This window comes from Choloepus didactylus, chromosome 3 (genome assembly GCF_015220235.1).
Source record: "Choloepus didactylus isolate mChoDid1 chromosome 3, mChoDid1.pri, whole genome shotgun sequence".
Classification (NCBI taxonomy): Eukaryota; Metazoa; Chordata; class Mammalia; order Pilosa; family Megalonychidae; genus Choloepus; species Choloepus didactylus.
Genome location: NC_051309.1, coordinates 23,049,226 through 23,070,015, shown reverse-complemented (window position 1 = coordinate 23,070,015; position 20,790 = coordinate 23,049,226). Strand labels below are relative to the sequence as shown.

Sequence of the window (20,790 nt, the reverse complement as noted above, 5' to 3'; positions counted from 1 at the left end):
CAACTGTAAGAGTTGACCATGCTATATATTTTGCAGAATTTTTATTACTTTTGCTGGTAAAGTTGTCCTTCATCCAAAACTTATCCTCTGTAGCTCCCATTCCACATACCTTATTTGGGAAGCCTTATTAGGTTCAGACTTCTCTAAGATTAAGAGTAGTAAAAGTTAAAGGATTCTCTCTCTATCTCCTTTTAAAATTATTTTAAATTTCAGCCAGACTCAGCAGTAGGGTTTTTTTTTTCCTTTTTTGCTATGGTTGTTTATTTTTTTGGGGGGGCAAGGGGAATGTTCATTGTGTTCATCATTGTTTGCATGCATTCGGTGGAAACTCAGGGATGTTGGGAAGAGCTCTTGCTATTAATCAGTTTTCTTCTTCCCCACATACTCTGCACTCCATTATTTTGCACTTAAGGCTTTGGGTATAAGTGAAATAAATCAGAAAAGCTCACCAAGTGTGAGGTAGGTCAGTGGTGTTAGTAGAGATTGGAGTTAAAGATTGAAGATAAAAAGAGTTGGGGATAGGTGTACAGTAGGTAGGTATCAGAGTTGCAGTGGATCAAACTAGGTTAAGTGTTAGGAAGCCTCTTACCGACCAGATACAGCAATGCAATCAAAGTGGTAAGACAAAGATCAGCATCAGTTCAGTTCAACAGAAATTCATTGAGTCCTGGCTCAAGAGATACATGAAGGTGAATCAGGAACCCCTTGAGGGCTAGTGGAATCATATACACTGAGCAAGATAGGGCATTGGAATCTAGTTACAGAGAGGAGAACAATAGCTAGAGTTTAGCCACTAAGTCTTGGCAGTTGTTAGGACTTGGCTAGGCAGGGATATGGAGCGTAGCCACATATGAACTTGACCTCCCAGAATAACTAGGCCATTAGGGAGTGGAGGGACAGCAGCAAAATGAGCTTGGTTTATAACAGTGAGCCACCTTCTTGGTGCTTCTTATCAGGGCTTCACTGACACCACATTTGGATGGGTCAGCCTGCACCTGCCTGTGCCTAGAAATGTGAATTCTCCAATAGGAAGCACTGTGGGGTGTGGCTAAGACCTTCCTATCAGGAACTCTGGTGCTTGGGCCCAACATTCTTGGTTTTAACAATCCCTCCAGGTGATTCTGATACTAAAGTTTGAGACCTTCTGGAATATTTTCCCCTCCAACTTTTCTTTAATTTTTTTTTTTTTTAAAGGGGAGGGTTGAGACATCATACTGTCAGACAAGACCACTTCTTATTCTCTCCCTTTGTGATCCACATGACTCTGTTCATAGCTTTTTTGATAATAGAAAGATTATTGCTAAATCTCTCTGCTGACATACAGGTTGAAGGGGACTTGAATAAAAAGCATTTTCATTAGGATGTTTTAAGGATACTGCAGAGTATCTTCTCCAACTATTTCTTTAATATTTCAGTAAATAATTTCTCAAGCACTGCCAACTCTAATTTTAAAAACAAAATTGTCATTTAGTAGCATTTCATTTAATTACTGCTCTTTTGCCAGACATCATCTTAGCATTTTTCATTGCATTACACATGAAGTAGTCTCTTGTGTTCTTGCCTAGAGAGATAATTGCCATTTATAATGTTCTTCCTATTACAGAGTACATTCTCAATCCCAAACAGCTGACTTATAATTGAACTTACGGTACAACATGCAAGCTGAAGGAGTCCTATACATAAACTCAATAGGTTATAAAGATGTTCTGCAGTAGGAGTGTTTGCTAGTTGGTTGTAGATACACTTTTTTCTTTTGGGGCCTTGAGATGAAATCATTCGTCTTGACTGTGCATCTGTACACTTCACAGCCATGTGTAAAGCATTTTTCTAAGCACACCATGCCTTTGCCTTTAGTTTATAGATAATTTGAATTGGATATTAGGTGGCATTTTGAAGGATAAACTACCAGAAATAGGTAAAACCTAGACCCATTCATTTTTTTTCTTTATCAACAAATTTAAGCTGATTCTTAATCCAAATGAAAACCCATGGTTAATACCTAAATACCATTTTAAATAGGTATAGCTATAATGAAATTGTTTTCCAAAGAATCTGGTAATTAGACAATTTAAAGGTCAGAATTGAGAAAAGATAATTAGTAGGGCCCAGAAATGCTTGTTTATGCAATAATTCGTAAGATGATGCCTAATTTTCATGAACAGTAAAACCCAGAAGTAAGATAAAAATCAGCTGGAGTAAAAGAAGTCTCAGATGATTAAATATTTAATTGTACTATTCTGAGGAGCTGGTCCTGGAGACCCAGAAGCACAGATAAAGATTTGAATCACTTAAGGGAGGGAAGGCACAACTCTGAAATTATTGAACCCCAGGATTACTTAAGGTAGCTTGTAAAGGGAAAAGCTAAATAAGTAGATACCTAATTCACATGCTATGTTCTTAACAATTTCTAGTAAGACTAATATTTTTTTCTGCCATTATGAAGAATACAATTTAGATCTAAGTGTTTTTGTTTAGAAATGGGTGATGCAAATCTATTTTCTTTACACTGTAACTCAAAGAATGCATACTTGTCCATTGGAGAGAGTGATGTGTTACATTGAAGAAAACATGATAAAATATTTTTGAAACTTTGGTTTTTAAAGCTCATTTTAATTCTTTTCTTTTAATTCAAAGTGTGATGGGTTATTCCAAATGTAACAACTAATAAAAATTAAGATTAATTGTTTTAGGGTTTTCTTGCACGTAGTTTACTAAGTCCACTAATGGACAATGGTGAAAACCAGGTTACCCCAGTTGAAAGTTAAAGAAATTGACAGTTATCTCCCAATGTGGTTTTCCTTTTAAAATAGGAAAAATGTCGGTTTTTGATTAAAATGTAAAAGTGAAATTGAGTTCACTGTCCTTGGTGTAGAACAAATAAGTGAAGAAGGATAGAAGAGAATATTTACTGAAAAGTTTGCATAGGTAAAAAAGGAAAAAAAAAATCATAGATTGAGGAGGAAAAAGAAAAAGATAGTAACATTTGATAGGACATATAAAAAGTTAGAGTGACCAGGAAAATAAAAACGAAAACAAAAAAACCAATAACTGGGTCATCACCTCGATATTATTAAAGAAGTTTGGCTTGGAAATAGATTGTGAGGTAGAAGCTGATTCTATTTTTTTTTTTTTTTAATTACATTAAAAATTTCTGAGTATTTAAGGGGTGAAGTTAGGAAGCAGATATTTTGAGGAGATAAAATTCCATCATTTGATAATTTGCCCTTTTATCTTCTGTCTATTATGTGTTGGCTGAGATCAGGTTCTCTTTTAACTTGAGCCAGCACGATTAACTGTTGTAGGACATCTAAGGAATTATATTGCAGGCAGTGAGAGATATTGGGTCTCATTTTTCCTACTTTATCTTCTCTCTGGTAATTCTGTGTGATTAAAAGAGAATGCTTGAAATATAGAGAGCACTGTAATTAAGCACAGTTTAATCTGTGTGCTAGAAGTAAGTGAAAGCCAGGATTATTTCATCTCTCGGTGCTATCCTCATCTCACTTCCGGTAGGTAAGTATCTAAAAGGTGCCGAAAGAAAGGTCTTATCTGATGCCTGTTTACTGTCCTTGAATATTGAACATGTGAGCTTCATTAACCATGAACATTAATTGGAACCACTTTCGCCCCTTCTCCTTAGGGACCTGACAAACAACCGAATAGGATGTTTGAACGCAGACATATTTAGAGGACTTACCAATCTAGTTAGGCTGTAAGTACATCTTTCTTTTTCTTTCCTTTTAAAATACAATGAACCCTTTAAGCTGGTACCCAAATATTTATAAATTCCTATGACATGTTAAAGTTGCAACTGTTGGGGTTATAGAAGGCAGCAGGGGACATGGAACTCACAGTTTCATCGTGGAGATACGATGTCATCAGAACATAATACATTACTACACATACGACATGCACACATCCATACACATGTGATTCTAGTATATGCAGCAGAGAACATGTTCACATTAAGAAAGATGACTGAAGGCTTCGGTACTCTGGGAAAACTTTTTGGAAGTGGTAGTAAGCGAGTTGATTGTACACAAGTTTGCAGATGTTTGGATAGTTAGAAAGGAAAAGAAGCCATGGAAAATGTGTGGGGGTGGAAATGAGAGCAAGACCAGTTTGGTGAGGACAAGGGCAGTGGGGTAAAATGACCAGTCCTCTGGCCATATGATTTGCTTTTATTTTCACTTCTCTGAGCTTTTCCATTTTTCGTCTAAAAAGTAGGATTAATAGTACCACAATGTTATAAGGATTAATGAAAATTTAAATGATCTCTGTATTTATCTCTGTTATAAAATACGTATAATATAAATAATGGAAGAACTTCGTACAAGCTCTCAAATGTTTATTTTATTTTCTAAATAAAAATGATCTGTTGGGGAGTAATTAGAAATAAGGCCATATATCTATAATAGAGCATATATTGGAGCATATGAAAAGCAGACAGAGAGGATTACAACTGATTCAGCCACCAGAGGTCTTTTATATGGGAAAAGGCCATGAAATAATACTGTAGGGAAGAGCAGTCTGGCAATAATTTGCAGGAAAAACTGTTGGATTTAGGATAGAAGATCTAGTGTCAGGGTTGTCTATGTATGGTTCTTTCTCTTTGTAGCATTTTAGAATATTTCTTCTATTTTCATCCAATTTAACTTTGAAAAAGCTATAGGTACTTAAATATTGAGACTCTCTTATCTGTACAGTAAGGGAAGAGACTGCAGATCAATTCTTGGAGTAGAACAAGTCAGGAAACTTGCGGCCCCACTCCTGAAGGATCCCATCCCATCCTGCTGTAACGTAACAGTGGAAATAACCGCAGACCGTAGATGGGAAGCTCTGTCCTTCACTTAGGAAGTTAATTTACAGGGAAATTATCATGAGATCAACAGTTCAAGGTTTTCCGGTAGTGGCAATGAGGTTTTTTATTTTTTTTAATTATGTTTTTCATATAAGGACCATGGCTTTGCTTTTTTTGGGTGAATTTTAATCAATTTAAAATCTGTATTTTTTCATCAAGAATTATATCTTTAGTATTCCTCTGTCAGAACTAATATGAATGATATTTGTAAGAACTTCCTTTATATAATTAAAAAATTAATAAAGCCGTATGGTGATATGAAGGAAAAATTAAATCTCCCCTCCATATCTTCCCTCTTTGGTAGCCTTTACTATTGATCTAGTATACATATTTTCATATTTTCTTTTTTAATTTTTCCACAGTTTTATAGACACACACCATAGGGCTTTAACAATGCCCTGTTTTAGCAATTCACTATTTTTAAAAATTTACAAACATTTCACTAATATCATTTTGGGAGAGTAGATGTTGATTTAACTCATGCTCACTAACAGCTATAGAATATTCCACAGTGTAGAACAGATTACCAGTTAGTCACCATTCTGCTGTTGATGGAGATTCCATTTGTTTCCATTTTTTTCCCTCCCTTTAACAAACACTGCTGTAATAAATATACCTGTATACAGAGACAGTGCAACATACACATTTGACTTACAGGAATTCAAATATATCTGTTTTACAAAAAGTAAGTAAAGAAAAAAATAAATAAGAAACAAATAGCATGTAAAGGGTGGGAATGGGGAGGGCGAGTAATTCTCCTGCCACTCCATTCATTGAGCCTCTCGTGACCTGGCAGCAGTGGCTTGGCTGTTCCCGTTATCCTCCTCAGCTCCCTCTTGCTTTTCTTGCATGAGCTGGAGTGTGATTCTAGTGTTTAGTGTGTGTCATTTTTATGGCCCCCAAGCCCAAGCCAATTACTTCATTTGGTGTTCAGCCAAACAAATAGTAGTCTGTTCCAGCACTGGAGGAAGAATTGATTTGTGTTGGGATTTCCTGGGATATGGCAGGTCTGTTTCCAATGTGGTTCCTTCCTAAGTGCTTTCCAAGGAAATTTTGACTGTTTTTCACCTTAAACACAGAGTTTACAATCTAATGGTAAGATGCAGTACTTTTGTTTATACTTAAGTCTTGCATTTGTAGAGTAATTTTTTTCCAACTTACTGTCTGTGGAATTTTTCAGACATCTAAAATTGAGAGACTTATAAGGACCTTTATGTACCCATCATTCAGTTTTAATTCTTAGCAGCTCATAGCCATTCTTGTTTCAGTTATCTCATCTCCCTGCCTAAATTCTTTTAAAGCAGATACCAGTATTCAGTATAATTTCACATAGAAATGCTCCCTAAAACTACAGTGGTTCTCACTGCAGAGATCCTTTGGTAGCTCAGATGTGGTCTCCTTCTCTCTAAGCCAACTTTGCAGGTAAACTCACTGCCCTCCCCCTACGTGGGACATGACTCCCAGGGGTGTATATCTCCCTGACAACATGGGACATGACTTGAGGGGATGAATTTGGCCCTAGCATCATGGAGTTGAGAAAACCTTGGATCAAAAGGGGGAAGATAAATGAAACAAAATAAGGTTTCAGTGGCTGAGAGATTTCGTATAAAGTCAAGAGGTTATTCTTATGCATTATATTGATCTCCCTTTTTCATTTTTAGTGTATTGGAAGAACTAGAAGGAAATAACCTGAAACTGTTGAACTGCAACCCAGTAGCCTATATTCTTGAAGATGATTATATAACTATATAGCTTATACTGTGTGACTGTGTGATTGTGAAAACCTTGTAGCTCCCACTCCCTTTATTCAGTGTATGGACAGATGAGTAGAAAAATGAGGACAAAAAGTAAATGAATACTCGGAAGGGATGGGGGTATGGGATGTTTTGGGGGTTCTTTTTTGCTTTAATTTTTGTTCTTATTCTTTTCATGTGTGGTAACGAAAATGTTCAAAAATTGATTGTGGTGATGAATGCACAGCTATATAATGGTGCTGTGAACAACTGATTGTACACTGTGGATGATTGTATGGACTGTGAATATATCTCAATAAAATTAAATTAAGAAAAAAAGTACAGTGGCTCAATTCGATTGGATCTTTGTACTTTCTTAAAATATTATGATATGCTTATGAGCAATACCATTTTCAATATCCTTATTTGGATTTAAGGGGAAACTTGACAGGTTAAGCAGTTTGCCTAAGACCAGTGTTGGCATAAAATCCTAAATTTCGTTTTAAACCCTGAACTCCTTCTCTGCCTACATTTTTCACAAAATTACCACGTTGCTGCTGCCAGTCATTCAGCTTATTCTTTCCTTACTTGTTTCTTAATTTTTTCTTTCTTTCAATGATACTGAGTGTCCACAAGAATAATATTCTAGTGGGAATGAGGCTATGACTAAAGACCTGATTCATTAAATTTATGCTAGTTAAGGTAACTTCCATGGTGACCAGATATTTGATAGAAAAATCCTTACCTAGCAGTACTAATTTTTCAAACCTTGTATTTTACTTTATATACGGTTAAGAATAATTTTCTTCTTAATTCTTTAAGAAAATATTTACCAGTCATTCCCTCATTATAAGATTTAAAATGACTTTCATAAATACTTTACAATGCTATTTAATGATTATAGGACACTTAAAAATATGAAATAGTATTACAGGAGATATAATTGTAAGTATTTTTAAGAGTGAAATTAATTACTTTTTTTTCTAGGAATCTTTCAGGGAATTTGTTTTCTTCATTATCTCAAGGAACTTTTGATTATCTTGGCTCATTACGGTCTTTGTAAGTAAGAATTTTTTTCTTCTTGTTTATAAAAACATCTTAGTTTTTGAAAATTAAAAACATTCATTTTTTTATATTGTTTAAGAGACTTCATGGGGAAATTCTTATGAATTTCCAAAAATTAGTATCTCACTTGATAGGTTGCATTTACATTGAAAAATATATAGTAAACCTTAATAATGAGTTCTAAGTTTTCTTAGAACACTATATATCAATCAAATCTATTTTTAGAGTAAATAAATTGATAATATTGTTTCTCCCTGACTGTTTTAAAATTAAAAAATATTTTGTTGCTCGACTGATTAAATCCCCAAAGTATAACATGTTTCTTGTTTTGAAGATTGTGTAGTTATAAACTTTAAGGGATTTAATTTTGTTCTGTAACCTCTGCCCCAGACTGAATTCATTACTGGCATTTCTAAAGTTGTTTAGAGTGCTTGCTTTGTAAAATCAGTGTAAAGTATATTTACCCAGTTTCTATAGTTTTAAAATTGTACCCCCTATGCCACCCCATGCAGCTTTGTTAACTGAGAGATTGCACAGGAATTACTTTTGAAAGTACCTGCATTTCCAGACAAACTTTAATATATTTCAAACTGAAAGTTATTTTTATTTCTGTTGGAATTTCAGTTGAGCTATGATGTTTTTCGTATTTACATTGTGTATATAACTTATGGAATTGAGTGTCTTTTTTACTTCTCTACCAGACACCTTTCTGTGTGGCATATACAGGTTTCTTTTTCTTTTGTAAAGATTTATCGTTTGAATCTCATTTAGCAGTCTTCATTGGGATGCAGTGAACAAGTTCGGCTTTCGCCTCAGCAGCCTGGTGGGCTTCCATGTCCTCTTCTAGGGTCACATTGGATCAGCCTGTCTGGTCTCTGTGTGGCTCCGATCTGCCCACAACAGTTCTTACCCAGAAGGCAGCTTTTACATGAGTGGAAACATCTCCTCCTGGATATTTAGTGGGCTCAAGCCAGCCATTTCTGTAGGAAATAAAAAAGTCTGCTAATGATAATCTGGCTTTTGAGACCCCCTGTTTTAGGAATATGGGAAGTATCCTATTCCAAAAAATGGGAAAAAATTGCCAGTTTTCTTTTTTTTTTCACCTGGTAGTGATAGGAACTGACCAGGAGGTGGTGCTTGGGAATTAGAAATCAGTCAAGTCATCCTTTTGGAATTGTTTTTAAAATTTACTTTCTCTGCTGTAAAATATCTCCTCCATCCCCATCTCCCTTTTGGGCTAAAACAATGAGAAAGTGAACTGTCAGTGCACTGTCTGTGTTAGATTCATATATGCTTATCTTCGCTCTTTGCATTTTGTTGATTTATTTCTATAGTTTTGGTTGTATGTACACTTTTTTTCCCCTATTATATTACATCCTTGTTGGCAGGAATAGTGTCTTACCCTTATTTTTATTAGCTCAACTTAGCATAATATGTGGCAAGTGCACAATCAGTGCTTAGTAAACCGTGTATTAAAGACATTATTGGGCTTATATCCAAGCCATCTGTATCCTCTCTTTGTTTCTTATATCTAGGTGATAAATTTTAGAATATTTTGCCTCATGTACAGATAATTCTGTTTAGTTTTTTTTTTTTTCAGATCAAATAGGGAGGCATTTTCATTTCATGTTTTTAGTTTGCTGCTTTGTTATCCCTTATGTCTGTAAATGTCTGCAGCGTCACTCGGAGTATAGTGGAAAGTTGTCAGAGATAGTCCCTACACTTGAGGTGCTTGCAATGTAATTAGATGGAATATAACCACTTGAAACAGTCATATTTTTGCCTTAGCTTTCTATTTCAATGCCAAAATTAACAGGAGAGTGTATGCATTTAGTCCACAAACAGGGCAGCGATGCTCAAAAAAATTAGGGAAGTCCTGAAGAGCCAACTTAACATGCCACATGCTTTATGATGAAAGGATAGAGGTTTGATAGACAAACAGGATAGAGATTTGGCTTTCCAGAACCCTGGGGTAAGAAGTTTATTGCCTAGAAGAGGAAGGACAAACAGATTTGTTTGCATACCAACTTTGATCAAAAATGGAGTCCCGGGATCAGTGGGCAGCAGTGTTATGATTAAACACTGTGCAAGTTAGCTCTCGGGAAGGAGACCATAATCAGTTGTTTATGCCACAAGTCTGGTAAGGGCGAGGAGCATGCTTGCCTCCCAAGGTTAATCTAATGCAAAGCAGAAGTGTTATTTAATTTTGTCCACCGTACACCCTTAATTTGTATTTTGTGTGTTGCAGAGAATTTCAGACTGAGTATCTTTTGTGTGATTGTAACATACTGTGGATGCATCGCTGGGTAAAGGAGAGGAACATCACTGTGCGGGACACCAGGTGTGCTTACCCTAAGTCACTGCAGGCCCAGCCGGTCACAGGTGTGAAGCAGGAGCTGCTGACCTGTGGTAAGGGAGAAATAAAATACGTACTGCGTCTTGACTGGCTGCCATGTTTTGCTTGACAAAATGTAAAATTCTCTTTACACTTGGATGGAACTGAAGGGTGACCATTAAGTTTATGTCAACAGTTAATTCAGGTGCATTAAAACTTCTAATTTATTTACTTTTTTGATTGGTCTTTAAAATAGCTGTTCTTAGGTTCGGAACAGTTTTCTTTATGAAAGCCAATTTCAAAGAATAGCATAGATCTTTAGATGCTCTATCAGTTGGCAAATCAGGGATTTGTTTATAGTAATAAATCTCTGAACACAATCCTATTGTTTCTTGGTAGGAGTGTTAATTGAAACAGCTGTTTTGAAGTGTAGTTTGATGATACATATCGATATTCTTAAAAGGTTGGTACAGTTTGATCCAATAATTCTACATTTGTATTTAATTCTTAGGAGGTGATGTGATAATGTATATAAAACTTCAGACTTTTTGTATAAGCATATCCTAAATTCTCACAAATAGGGGATTGGTTTAGTAATTTGTGTTACATCTTCAGTGAAATAGTAGGCAGTTATTGAAAAATCATGATTTTGAAGAATATCTGAAGACATGGATGAAATAACACATTTATTGTGTGTTAAATGAAAAACACCACCACCACCACCAAAAAAAACAAAAACATAAGCAAAAAGAAAGTGAAAAAATTTAAGTGCAAATGTCTTCAAAATGAAAGAGGGAGATCTCAGTTTGGTCTTTGTGTTTGGAAGTAAATGGTTTCATCTTCTTTTTCCTTTTCTATTTATTATCATCGTTGTTGTTTCACAAGTAAAGTATGTTCATTTGATGAAAATTAAGAAACAAAGCCCAAACTTGCATTCTTATCACTACGCAGTGATAACTGGAGACCTTAGTGTTTGATCTTCTGCACTTTTTTCCTCTGTCTATATATGTGTATGTTTTTATGAAAATATCATCATATTCTTTTTTTAAACTTGTGATAATTTCAACTTCTTTCCTTGTCATTCACATCTATGTATATAAAATAGATGCATACCAATTCATTACATATATGTAGCCATAATTTATTTAACAATGTCTTTATTATTGCATATTTAGGTTAATAATTTCTCACTCCATAAACAGTGCAATGATTTATTTCCTTGATACATCTTTGCCCCTTTGCTGTTATTTCTTTAGGGTACACAACTAAAAGTAGAACTACTGTGTTAAACGAATGGACCAAATATTTTAAAGGCTTTTAATGAGCCTATGGTATTTGTGTATATTTTTGCACACATATTTAAAATTTCTCCTTTTTTTCCTGAGTAGATGAGGAAGTATATCAGCTTTTTAAAAAGTGATTATAACATATAGGATCTTAAAAGATTTTCTTTCCCTTTTTCTTTAAATCTAAATTTTCTACAATGAATATATACTGCTTTTATAATCAGAAGCCAGTACTTTAATCAAGAGTAATAAAATCTCAAACCTGTATTTTAAAATTATATATATCAGCATTTACTTATCACCTGTTCCATTCTCCACATTTTAAAACTCATTCTTGCAGTCAGCTTCTGATATTCTTAAGAAACCACTGAAAAGGAACAACTCTCAATGTCAGAAATGATTATGAAATGCCTTCATTTAAATTTTACTTAATTCTGTTTTTTTTCTTATGGACACTTGACTATGCCACCTTATTGATGTTAACAGTAGAGTGCTGGCTTAGGAGTATTTTTTTTAAGTTTTATAATTTTAATTAACATTTCTGTAACTTTTAATTATGGTTTGTGACTATGGCATTATATTTGTTTGCTAATTTTTTTTTGCTGCTCTAGATCCTCCACTTGAATTACCATCTTTCTATATGACTCCATCCCATCGTCAAGTTGTATTTGAAGGCGACAGCCTTCCTTTCCAGTGCATGGCTTCATATATTGATCAGGACATGCAAGTGTTATGGTATCAGGATGGGCGAATAGTTGAAACTGATGAATCGCAAGGTATCTTTGTTGAAAAGAACATGATTCACAACTGCTCTCTGATTGCAAGGTAAATGGTTTCAGATGAAGAATTATCTCTGGATTTTATTTATCCTTTCCAAATTGCATTGTTTAACTGGAATTTGAATTAATATTTTATCTTATCTTACATTTTAAATGCAAATGTCTGACAAGTCCTTCCTCTGATTTTTATTCTTCTTTAAAATTAACTAATCATCTTTTCCATTGAGTTTTAGGAGAAAAATCATAAGATAAAAAGAAACTATTTTAAAAAGGTTGGAGACTTTCTGATTAAAGTTTTAAGAAGAGAAATATAAACTTTTAATCTTTTAATACCAAAGTTAATTTCTAACCATTTCCTTCTGCTAAGCTTATATTTTCCCTTTTAGGAATCACCTAATTTTCAGTGCTTCATCTTGTGATTAATGCTATGTTTTTTAAAATATGTAATTTTGAAATAATTTTCATTTTACAGGAAAGTTACAAAATAATTCAAAAACAATATAGAGAACTCCAGTATACCCCTTGCCCAGATACCCAGATTTACCAACTTCTAATGTTTTGCATGTTTGCTGTATCATTCTGGTCTATCTATTTTCTAAACATTTGATTGTTAGAAACTATATTACATTCTCATTCTCATGAGAAAACCCTCAATGTTGCATTTTTACTGTGGTGATAGTTGCACAGGTTTTTATGTATGTCAAAACATATTAGATAGTACACTTTAAACAGTTTAGTAAATAAATACCTAAAATAATTGACATAACGTGACAATAAAGCTTCAAAAAATAAAATGGAACCCTGTTCCGAATAAAACAGCTTCAATTAATGTAGAACTTTAAATTTTGTCACTATAAAGTAAATAGCTTTACTTTACAAATCTATTTATTACTGCAAACTGTAGTTAAGTAACTCTAAACTTCATAGCAGTACAAAATAATTAATTCTAAGGATTGTAACTTTGCCAAATGGTTTTGCTGTCAGAGACACTTGGCTAAAGTGAAAATCTTTCTTGTGAAGACTGAGTTAACTCCAGAATAAAAAAGAAGTTGTAGAAGAAGGAAGTGTGTGCTTATTGAGTTGGTTAATTTGAGATACCTGTTGATTATCCATGGGTCTCCTCATGTCATTGATCCTTCATTAGTAAGGATCAGTGTTTGTAGTTTTCCTGGAAGACAAAATTGGTGCACCTTCTTTTTCTTTAAATATCCAAATATACTGCCTTGAGGATTCCTGGAAATCCAATCTAGTAATTGGATTGAATTTAGATAATGAAGGTTTTGCTAAAACTGTTCCTAAAATATGTTTGCAAAATTAATATTATGGCCACCGTTCTCAAAGGGTGTGCCAGGGTGCACGGGGGCATGCAGTGAAGTCTCCAAGGTGCGGTGGGTATTTTAAAGTTTTGAAGGAAGCGCAGTGATACTTAACATCTACTGGACACTGATAGCTCCTCACTTGAGGTAGGGTCACCATTACATCACGTTACATTTCTTTTGGTGGTACCCGCCTCGGGATGCTGGATTTGTGGTGTTTACTATGATAAAAAGCAAATTCTATGAGGAAATCATCTTGGAATGGGAAATGAGAGTGTCAGTGTGTCATCTGAATCTGGGGTTTGAGAAGTTGTTCATTTCCCAGCAGACACACACATGCCGTCAGGGAGTAATTGTGTCTATTTAAGAATGAAATATTAAAAATTTGTAAGTTTTTTTTTCTTAAGATCTATGTTTGGGGATTTAACTTGGTAAACAGAGCACAGTAGTATTTCTTTTGGCCTGTGGACTTTGTGGGAAAATGGCTGAGTTTTGGAACTTGTGGGTTAGGGATTGATTTTCATTACCAAAATGTTTTGTGTGCTTTGCTTTCTAATTCATTGGAGCTATACAAAGTAGAATGTTTGACAAACTTTCTGGGTATTCAGATTTAAGGTCAAGCTGTTTTTTGTTACCCTTTCTTGAAAATAGATAGCAGTATATTGAATTTGTTTTCCTTGCTTCTTGATTTAGTAAAGATGATAAACATTTTCTTTGATTTTGAACGTAGATATTTGATGTTGTCTAGGAGTGTAGCTATCGATCATTTAGGAGACTGTACAAAATGTGTATTAACTATAAGCCATTTTTTATAAGTTAATTAAAATAATGCATACCCTATATCTTATTGTATCTTATTTTCTGTCTACATGATAGCAAAGCCCTGTGTGTCATGTGAGGGGAACAAAGGTTAATTGAGGGTTCTGACACTTCCTTTTCAATTAATGAGTTTTATATTAGAGGATTACAATTTCATCTTGAAATTTGAATTTACTGGCATCTCTTCAGAAATATAGCTGTTTGTTAACTTGAAGTATACCGTTACATTGAGCATTTCTTTTGTTAAAGCTTGAAATGGTAATTTTACTAAGTCTTTTTAGAGATTTCACTGGTTATTTCTAGTATAATAGTTTGTCTTAAATATTTTCTTAATCCTGCACTTCATAATACTATTCTCCTTTCTTCATGCTTGAAGAGTTTCCTCAGAATCTATGGGAAGGTGGACGTTACTTGGCATCTTCTCTGTTGGTTTTGTTAAAGAATGTGTCATGGTGGTTCTGCCCCTGCACTTGCCATTGCCTCTCCCTGCAGTGCCCTGCTCTTCTTTCTCCTGCAGCGAGACTTCCCATACATCGTGTACCATTGCACTCTGTTCTTACTGCTGCAATTGCTCTTATTATAGCATTTTAAGTCTCCCTTTACCTGTTTGTCTTCATAACTTGTTGCTGAAGTACCTGAAGGGAGACATTGATTTTTATTCATTTTTACCTTGCAAGTGCTTGCCCATAATGCGTTCAGACATATTTGCTGAATTAATGATTGAAGCCCATGTGGTTCTCCGTTTTTGCCTAACCATGTTTTCTCTCTTTTTAAAATCTTTCTTCATGCAGTGCCCTAACCATTTCTAATATTCAGGCTGGTTCTACTGGAAATTGGGGCTGTCATGTCCAGAGCAAACGTGGGAACAATACGAGGACTGTCGATATTGTGGTGTTAGAAAGTTCCGCACAGTACTGCCCTCCGGAGAGGGTGGTCAACAACAAAGGGGACTTCAGGTCAGTGGCATGGACAGTACCGAGAAGGCTGACTGCCCCTTTATTCTCAAAGGCATGTGGCTGGTCTTCTGTCCTCAGGAACAAACTTTGAGAAGTGTGTATGTGTGTTGTGAGTGTATATAGAAGGAGGGAGAGAGAGATATTATAGATATACCCTTATATATCTAAGGATACCTTTAGAACAATGATGGTTTCACAATCTATGGATTTTAAAAGAGAAAAAATACATGCTTGAACCTTATTCCAAATCTATTCTATTAAGAGCCTCTGAGGATAGACCCTCAAGTGTTCATTTTTAATAGGTGGCTTTGTTGTACAAGTGAAGAACCATTATTTTATGGTAGTATTATGGATATTCTGCAAAAAGTGTACAAAATTCAGACAGGCTAAAGGTATTTTCTCTTTTTTTCAAGGGCTCTTTATGGATGAGTTGGAAACGTTGTGGATTACTAAGTCACTTTTAACTTAATACCAGTTAAGTAGACTTGCGTAGGAGAAACCCACATTTAATTTTCTTCCCCTATTCATTTCTTTTGGCAATTAAGTGAGGAGGACTTTGGGAAATGAAAGCTGTTGGATAGCCTGAAACTTGAGGAGCCATCAAAGCCCTAGGAGGGTTTGTTGGACTCTGTGTTAAGATAAGCCAGATGAGTCAAATATTAAAGTGTTTTTTTTTTTTTTTTTGTAGAAAGTTTAGGTTTTTTGAGAGGTAGCAAAGTACACATTAGACTCTTGTTACTTTCACAGTTACTCTAAACCATTTTTAAATGAATTATTTATGTCATATTCTTCATGTTTAGGGATTTTAATAATGAGCTAATGGTTGGTATAAATGAAGGGAACAACTATGTTGCTCTTTTGGGCAATATAAAGATTGCTTAATACCCAGTTTGCGTTGTCTCTGTTTGGTCAGTTGCCACCTTCTGGCTATAAGCCTATATTTGTAAGGATAAAGGAAGCCTTTTTGGGTGTTAATGTTTCAAATCTAAATTGAATAAGTGATAAAAATCTGTAGCACAACCAGTTCTTCATTCTGTTCTTTTTATTGTCTTTGACCTTTAAAAAAAAATTTGCTTTTTCATATGCGTATATGAAAATCAACATTTATTATTGCCAGTGGATACGTTTCTTATCTAATTAACTATTGATCTATAATATTTACATTGTACACTTTAAGGTAAAATATATGACATTTGTTAATTTTGTTTTATTTAGACAAATCATAGGATGATGTTTTCTGTTGATGGTGAATTTTCTATTTTTCCTCATAGTTTTTGAGAATTTTACATTTTTAAAAATAGAATCAAATATCTACATATTTAACTGATTAATGAATTATTTATCTTTGACACGTATTATGCAATTAAAATCCCACATTATTAATAAGATTTAGTTTGGTGTTGCTTGTTCTATTTATGCAGCTTTTGGTAATGATTTATATTTTGGCGTGTGATATAACTTAGCAGCTCCTATATAATGGATTAGTTGCAACAACTTGTATTAATTGTGCATAATTTCATTCCCAATTTTGTAGAACTTAACAATGGAACCCAAATAACAAAGATTTCTCCCCACCCAGTTAGTGATGATCCCTGCCAACAGGTTTGGGTACTTAACCTGCAGAGTGAGTGGCTTCTCCCTAATAAATACAGTTGCATACTGTGCCCAGGGGTCCCCAAGATCACCCCCACGTTTGGAAATTTGCTACAGTCACTCATGGGGCTCAGCATATAGCTGTACTGACAGCTAAGATTTATTACACTGATATAGTAAGGATGCATAGCCAAATCATAAGGAAGAAAGATACAGGTGGGGTTTGGAGGGATCCAGGCACAGGCTGCCTTACTCCTTCTCTCTTGCATTGCTGGGGCCCAACGATGAAAATTCAGCACCCTGTGTGCGATGTATCTACCTAGGGAAGCCCATGTTTTTATTGGGGGCTGGTCATGTAGGTACCCTTTGCCAAGGATGCACCAAAATGCCAGACTGCCAGGTGTAATGCAAGTGTATAGTACGGCCATCTTGTTTGCATAGGCACAGTGAGACTCATCCTTATCTGTTAACTGTTGACTGGGAACACTGACTGAGAGCCACGTTTTCAGATGCCAGCAAAAGGCTAATTTTTATAGGCAGTTCTTTATTCTAAGGACAGCAGTCTCGGGCCTGCTATGTTAACCACATACACAGACTCTTTACTTCTGCAAAAGTCCAACTTTTATTGGACAGGAGCCTGACCTGGTGGTTATATAGGCCAACAATATAACAACAGCAATTAAAAAGAAATGCAAAATCCCTTTGCTGCACTGTTTTTGTTGGATAAGATAGAATTTCTCTGTCCATTCATAACATTATTTAGAATATTTTAGAATTTATTCCATTGTCATATTAAAATATTCTTGGCTGGTAGCTTAAAATAGGTTAGACTTTTAATTTTTTTTTTTTTTTTTTGAAATAAATTTGATTCTTATGAAAAGGAGTTTGGTTTGTTTCTTCTTCTTGACTTTCCTCTAGTATATGACATGGCTTAGTCCTTGGTCTTTCCTCTGTTGTGTTGTCATGTAGTTTTTCTGATTATCAGTCTTCATTTCTCTAGGTGGCCCAGAACCTTGGCAGGCATTACCGCGTATTTGCAGTGTGCTCGGAACAGTCACGGCAGTGGGATATATCCCGGAAACCCGCAGGATGAGAGGAAGGCTTGGCGCAGATGTGATAGAGGTGGCTTCTGGGCAGACGACGATTATTCTCGCTGCCAGTATGCAAATGATGTCACTAGAGTTCTTTATATGTTTAATCAGGTAACTAGAAAGTCTTCAAAGTTACTGAAGTTGTGAATAAAATTGTTCAAACCAAACACGTAAGATGTTTTTTTGTTGTTGTTTTCCCCAAATACTAGGTAAACTATAAGGATTTGGAGTTTGTACTTTAATTTCTTAAAGATCTATTTCCCAGAGATTATCAGTCTTCAGGATCAGGTCTACTCTTCTTATCCAGTATTCATGGCCCTTTGTGGCAACATTCATTCTTTCTTTCAAGTTATTGCCTGACCTTTTTTTGTTGTTGTTCATTTTATTGAGATATATTCACATACCACGCAGTCATACAAAACAAATTGTACATTCGATTGTTCACAGTACCATTACATAGTTGTTCATTCATCACCAAAATCAATCCCTGACATCTTCATTACCACACACACAAAAGTAACAAGAAGAATAATTAAAGTGAAAAAGAGCAATTAAAGTAAAAAAGAACACTGGGTGCCTTTGTTTGTTTGTTTTTTTCCTTCCCCCGTTTTTCTACTCATCCATCCATAAACTAGACAAAGGGGAGTGGGGTCCTTATGGCTTCCCCAATCCCATTGTCACCCCTCATAAGCTACATTTTTTTACAATCATCTTCAAGATTCATGGGTTCTGGGTTGTAGTTTGATAGTTTCAGGTATCTACCGCCAGCTACCCCAATTCATTAAAACCTAAAAAGGGTTGTCTATATTGTGTGTAAGAGTGCCCACCAGAGTGAGCTCTCGGCTCCTTTTGGAATCTCTCTGTCACTGAAGCTTATTTCATTTCCTTTCCTTTCCCCCTTTTGGTCAAGAAGATGTTCTCCATTCCACAATGCCGGGTCTACATTCCTCCCCAGGAGTCATATTCCATGTTGCCAGGGAGATTCACTCCCCTGGGTGTCTGATCCCATGTAGAGGGGAGGGCAGTGATTTTGCCTGACTTTTTGCCTTGGCTTAAATACCTTTGTGATCTGTTTCCGCTGGCCAGAATCCCAGTCGTCCCTCAAATTACCTGGAAAGCCACTTCTTGGGTGCCTTGTATAATTCCACTTGTCAAAAGTGATCCCTTAAAGCATTTGCAATATGCATATGCCTTTTATTATCTTTGCCTCTATGCATCTTTTCTAAACCTTAACAGATTATTAGCAGCTGTGAGATGATTTCTGTGTTACACATTTTCTTGTGCTTCTTAGCACCTGTTATACCCTTTTTTTCGGTGTTTGGTGCAGTCAGTTTTTAAATCAATAAATAAATGTAAAACATTACCGGCAGGGCATGGCGATAACGATATGTGCTAAATCAGTGGTTCGTACTCTCGTGCAGTAGGAGTTCAGGGAGGTATCGATCACTTCCAGCTGGGATGCTCAGGAAAGGCTTTACTAAGCAGTTGGGATTGAGTCATGTGTAGAATTTGGATAAGCAGGGAGGAAGATGGTGCAGCATGTTTATTTCATGTGCTTTAACGTATTATTAAATTTCATTCCAAGATAAGCAAACATTTCCTTCAGGTTAGTTCCCACTAAAATTCTAGTTTTCTTGGGTTTAAAAAAGCATTTTAAGAAGTCATGGTGAATAAATGATAAAGAATTTTAATTTGTTGCCATGTTTTCAAATGCAAATTTAGGTTGTCAGAATTGTGTTGATCATTTTGTTAAAGGCTTCTTTTTGCTTTTTTAATGTAGATGCCCCTTAATCTTACAAATGCTGTGGCAACAGCTCGGCAATTATTGGCTTACACGGTGGAGGCAGCCAACTTTTCTGACAAAATGGATGTTATATTTGTGGCTGAAATGATAGAAAAGTTTGGAAGATTCACCAAAGAGGAAAAATCAAAAGAGGTAGCATTTTTCTGGTTCAGATTAGTAGCATATAATGTCAACAAATGGTATATATGTGTTAAAGTTGTATCTCTATTTTTAAAGCCTTGTTTACGTTTGCTCTATTTGAACTAAATGTACTTTTTGATTTCCAAAGTTGTCTTTGAGAAAAATAGGCTTCATCTATTGTAGTGACCTGTTGTTGAGAGGAGGAGGGGTGAGCGGAAATGAAGGTACCAGGATGTGAGCAAGCTGCTGAGAAAGCGGCGTTCTGCATCTGCGTTGTGGGTTAGCCATGGGTCCTTATCTTAGGCCATCAGGGATTTCTCTTCTTCACACAGCCATGTGCTCATTCTTCGGAGAGTTTTAGTCACCCACATTTGTGGTAAATTGCTTAACTACTTTCGTAATTTCTGGAGAAAGGTTGTTTTTGACCTTTTTTCAAATTCCAAATGACTGGAATATTGCAAGTTATGAAAATTTAGACTCTGAAAAGGGATGCATTTGATGGAATTGTGCTAAAACTATGAAACAATTGTCAAAATTATATCCTATTGGAGAAGACGTTGACATCAGCCACAGTTTTCAGAACGAATGAGCAGTAAATAAACAATGTTTTGAATGAGTTTTATGAAGCCGATTGATATGTTTTTAAGCATTTAAGTTTCAAGCTACACAAGGATTTTTTTTCATTAAATTCAGTTTTATTGAAATACATTCATATACCATACAGTCATCCATGGTGTACAATCAACTGTTCACAGTACTATCATATAATTATGCATTCATCACCCCAAACTAATTTTGAACATTTTCCTTACATCAGAAAGAATCAGTATAAAAATAAAAAATAAAAGTAAAAGAGAACACTGAAACCATCCCCCCCATCCCACCCTATTTTTCATTTAGTTTTTGTCCCCATTTTTCTACTCATCCATCCATACACTGGATAAAGGGAGTGCGATCCACAGGGTTTTCAAAATCACACTGTCACACCTTGTAAGCTACATTGTTATACAGTTGTCTTAAAGAGTCCAGACT

The 20,790-nt window shown here is 35.3% G+C and overlaps 1 protein-coding gene across 1 annotated transcript in view; it reads left to right on the top strand.

Moving 5' to 3' along the window:
• Nucleotides 1-20,790, top strand: part of ADGRA3 (adhesion G protein-coupled receptor A3) — a 129,353-nt gene that overhangs the window by 58,892 nt on the left and 49,671 nt on the right. The window contains exons 4-10 of the mRNA XM_037829505.1: nt 3,641-3,712; nt 7,582-7,653; nt 9,908-10,068; nt 11,892-12,105; nt 14,986-15,150; nt 17,744-17,945; nt 19,615-19,770. Coding sequence (XP_037685433.1) covers nt 3,641-3,712; nt 7,582-7,653; nt 9,908-10,068; nt 11,892-12,105; nt 14,986-15,150; nt 17,744-17,945; nt 19,615-19,770 — 1,042 coding nt within the window. The remainder of the gene's footprint in view (nt 1-3,640; nt 3,713-7,581; nt 7,654-9,907; nt 10,069-11,891; nt 12,106-14,985; nt 15,151-17,743; nt 17,946-19,614; nt 19,771-20,790) is intronic.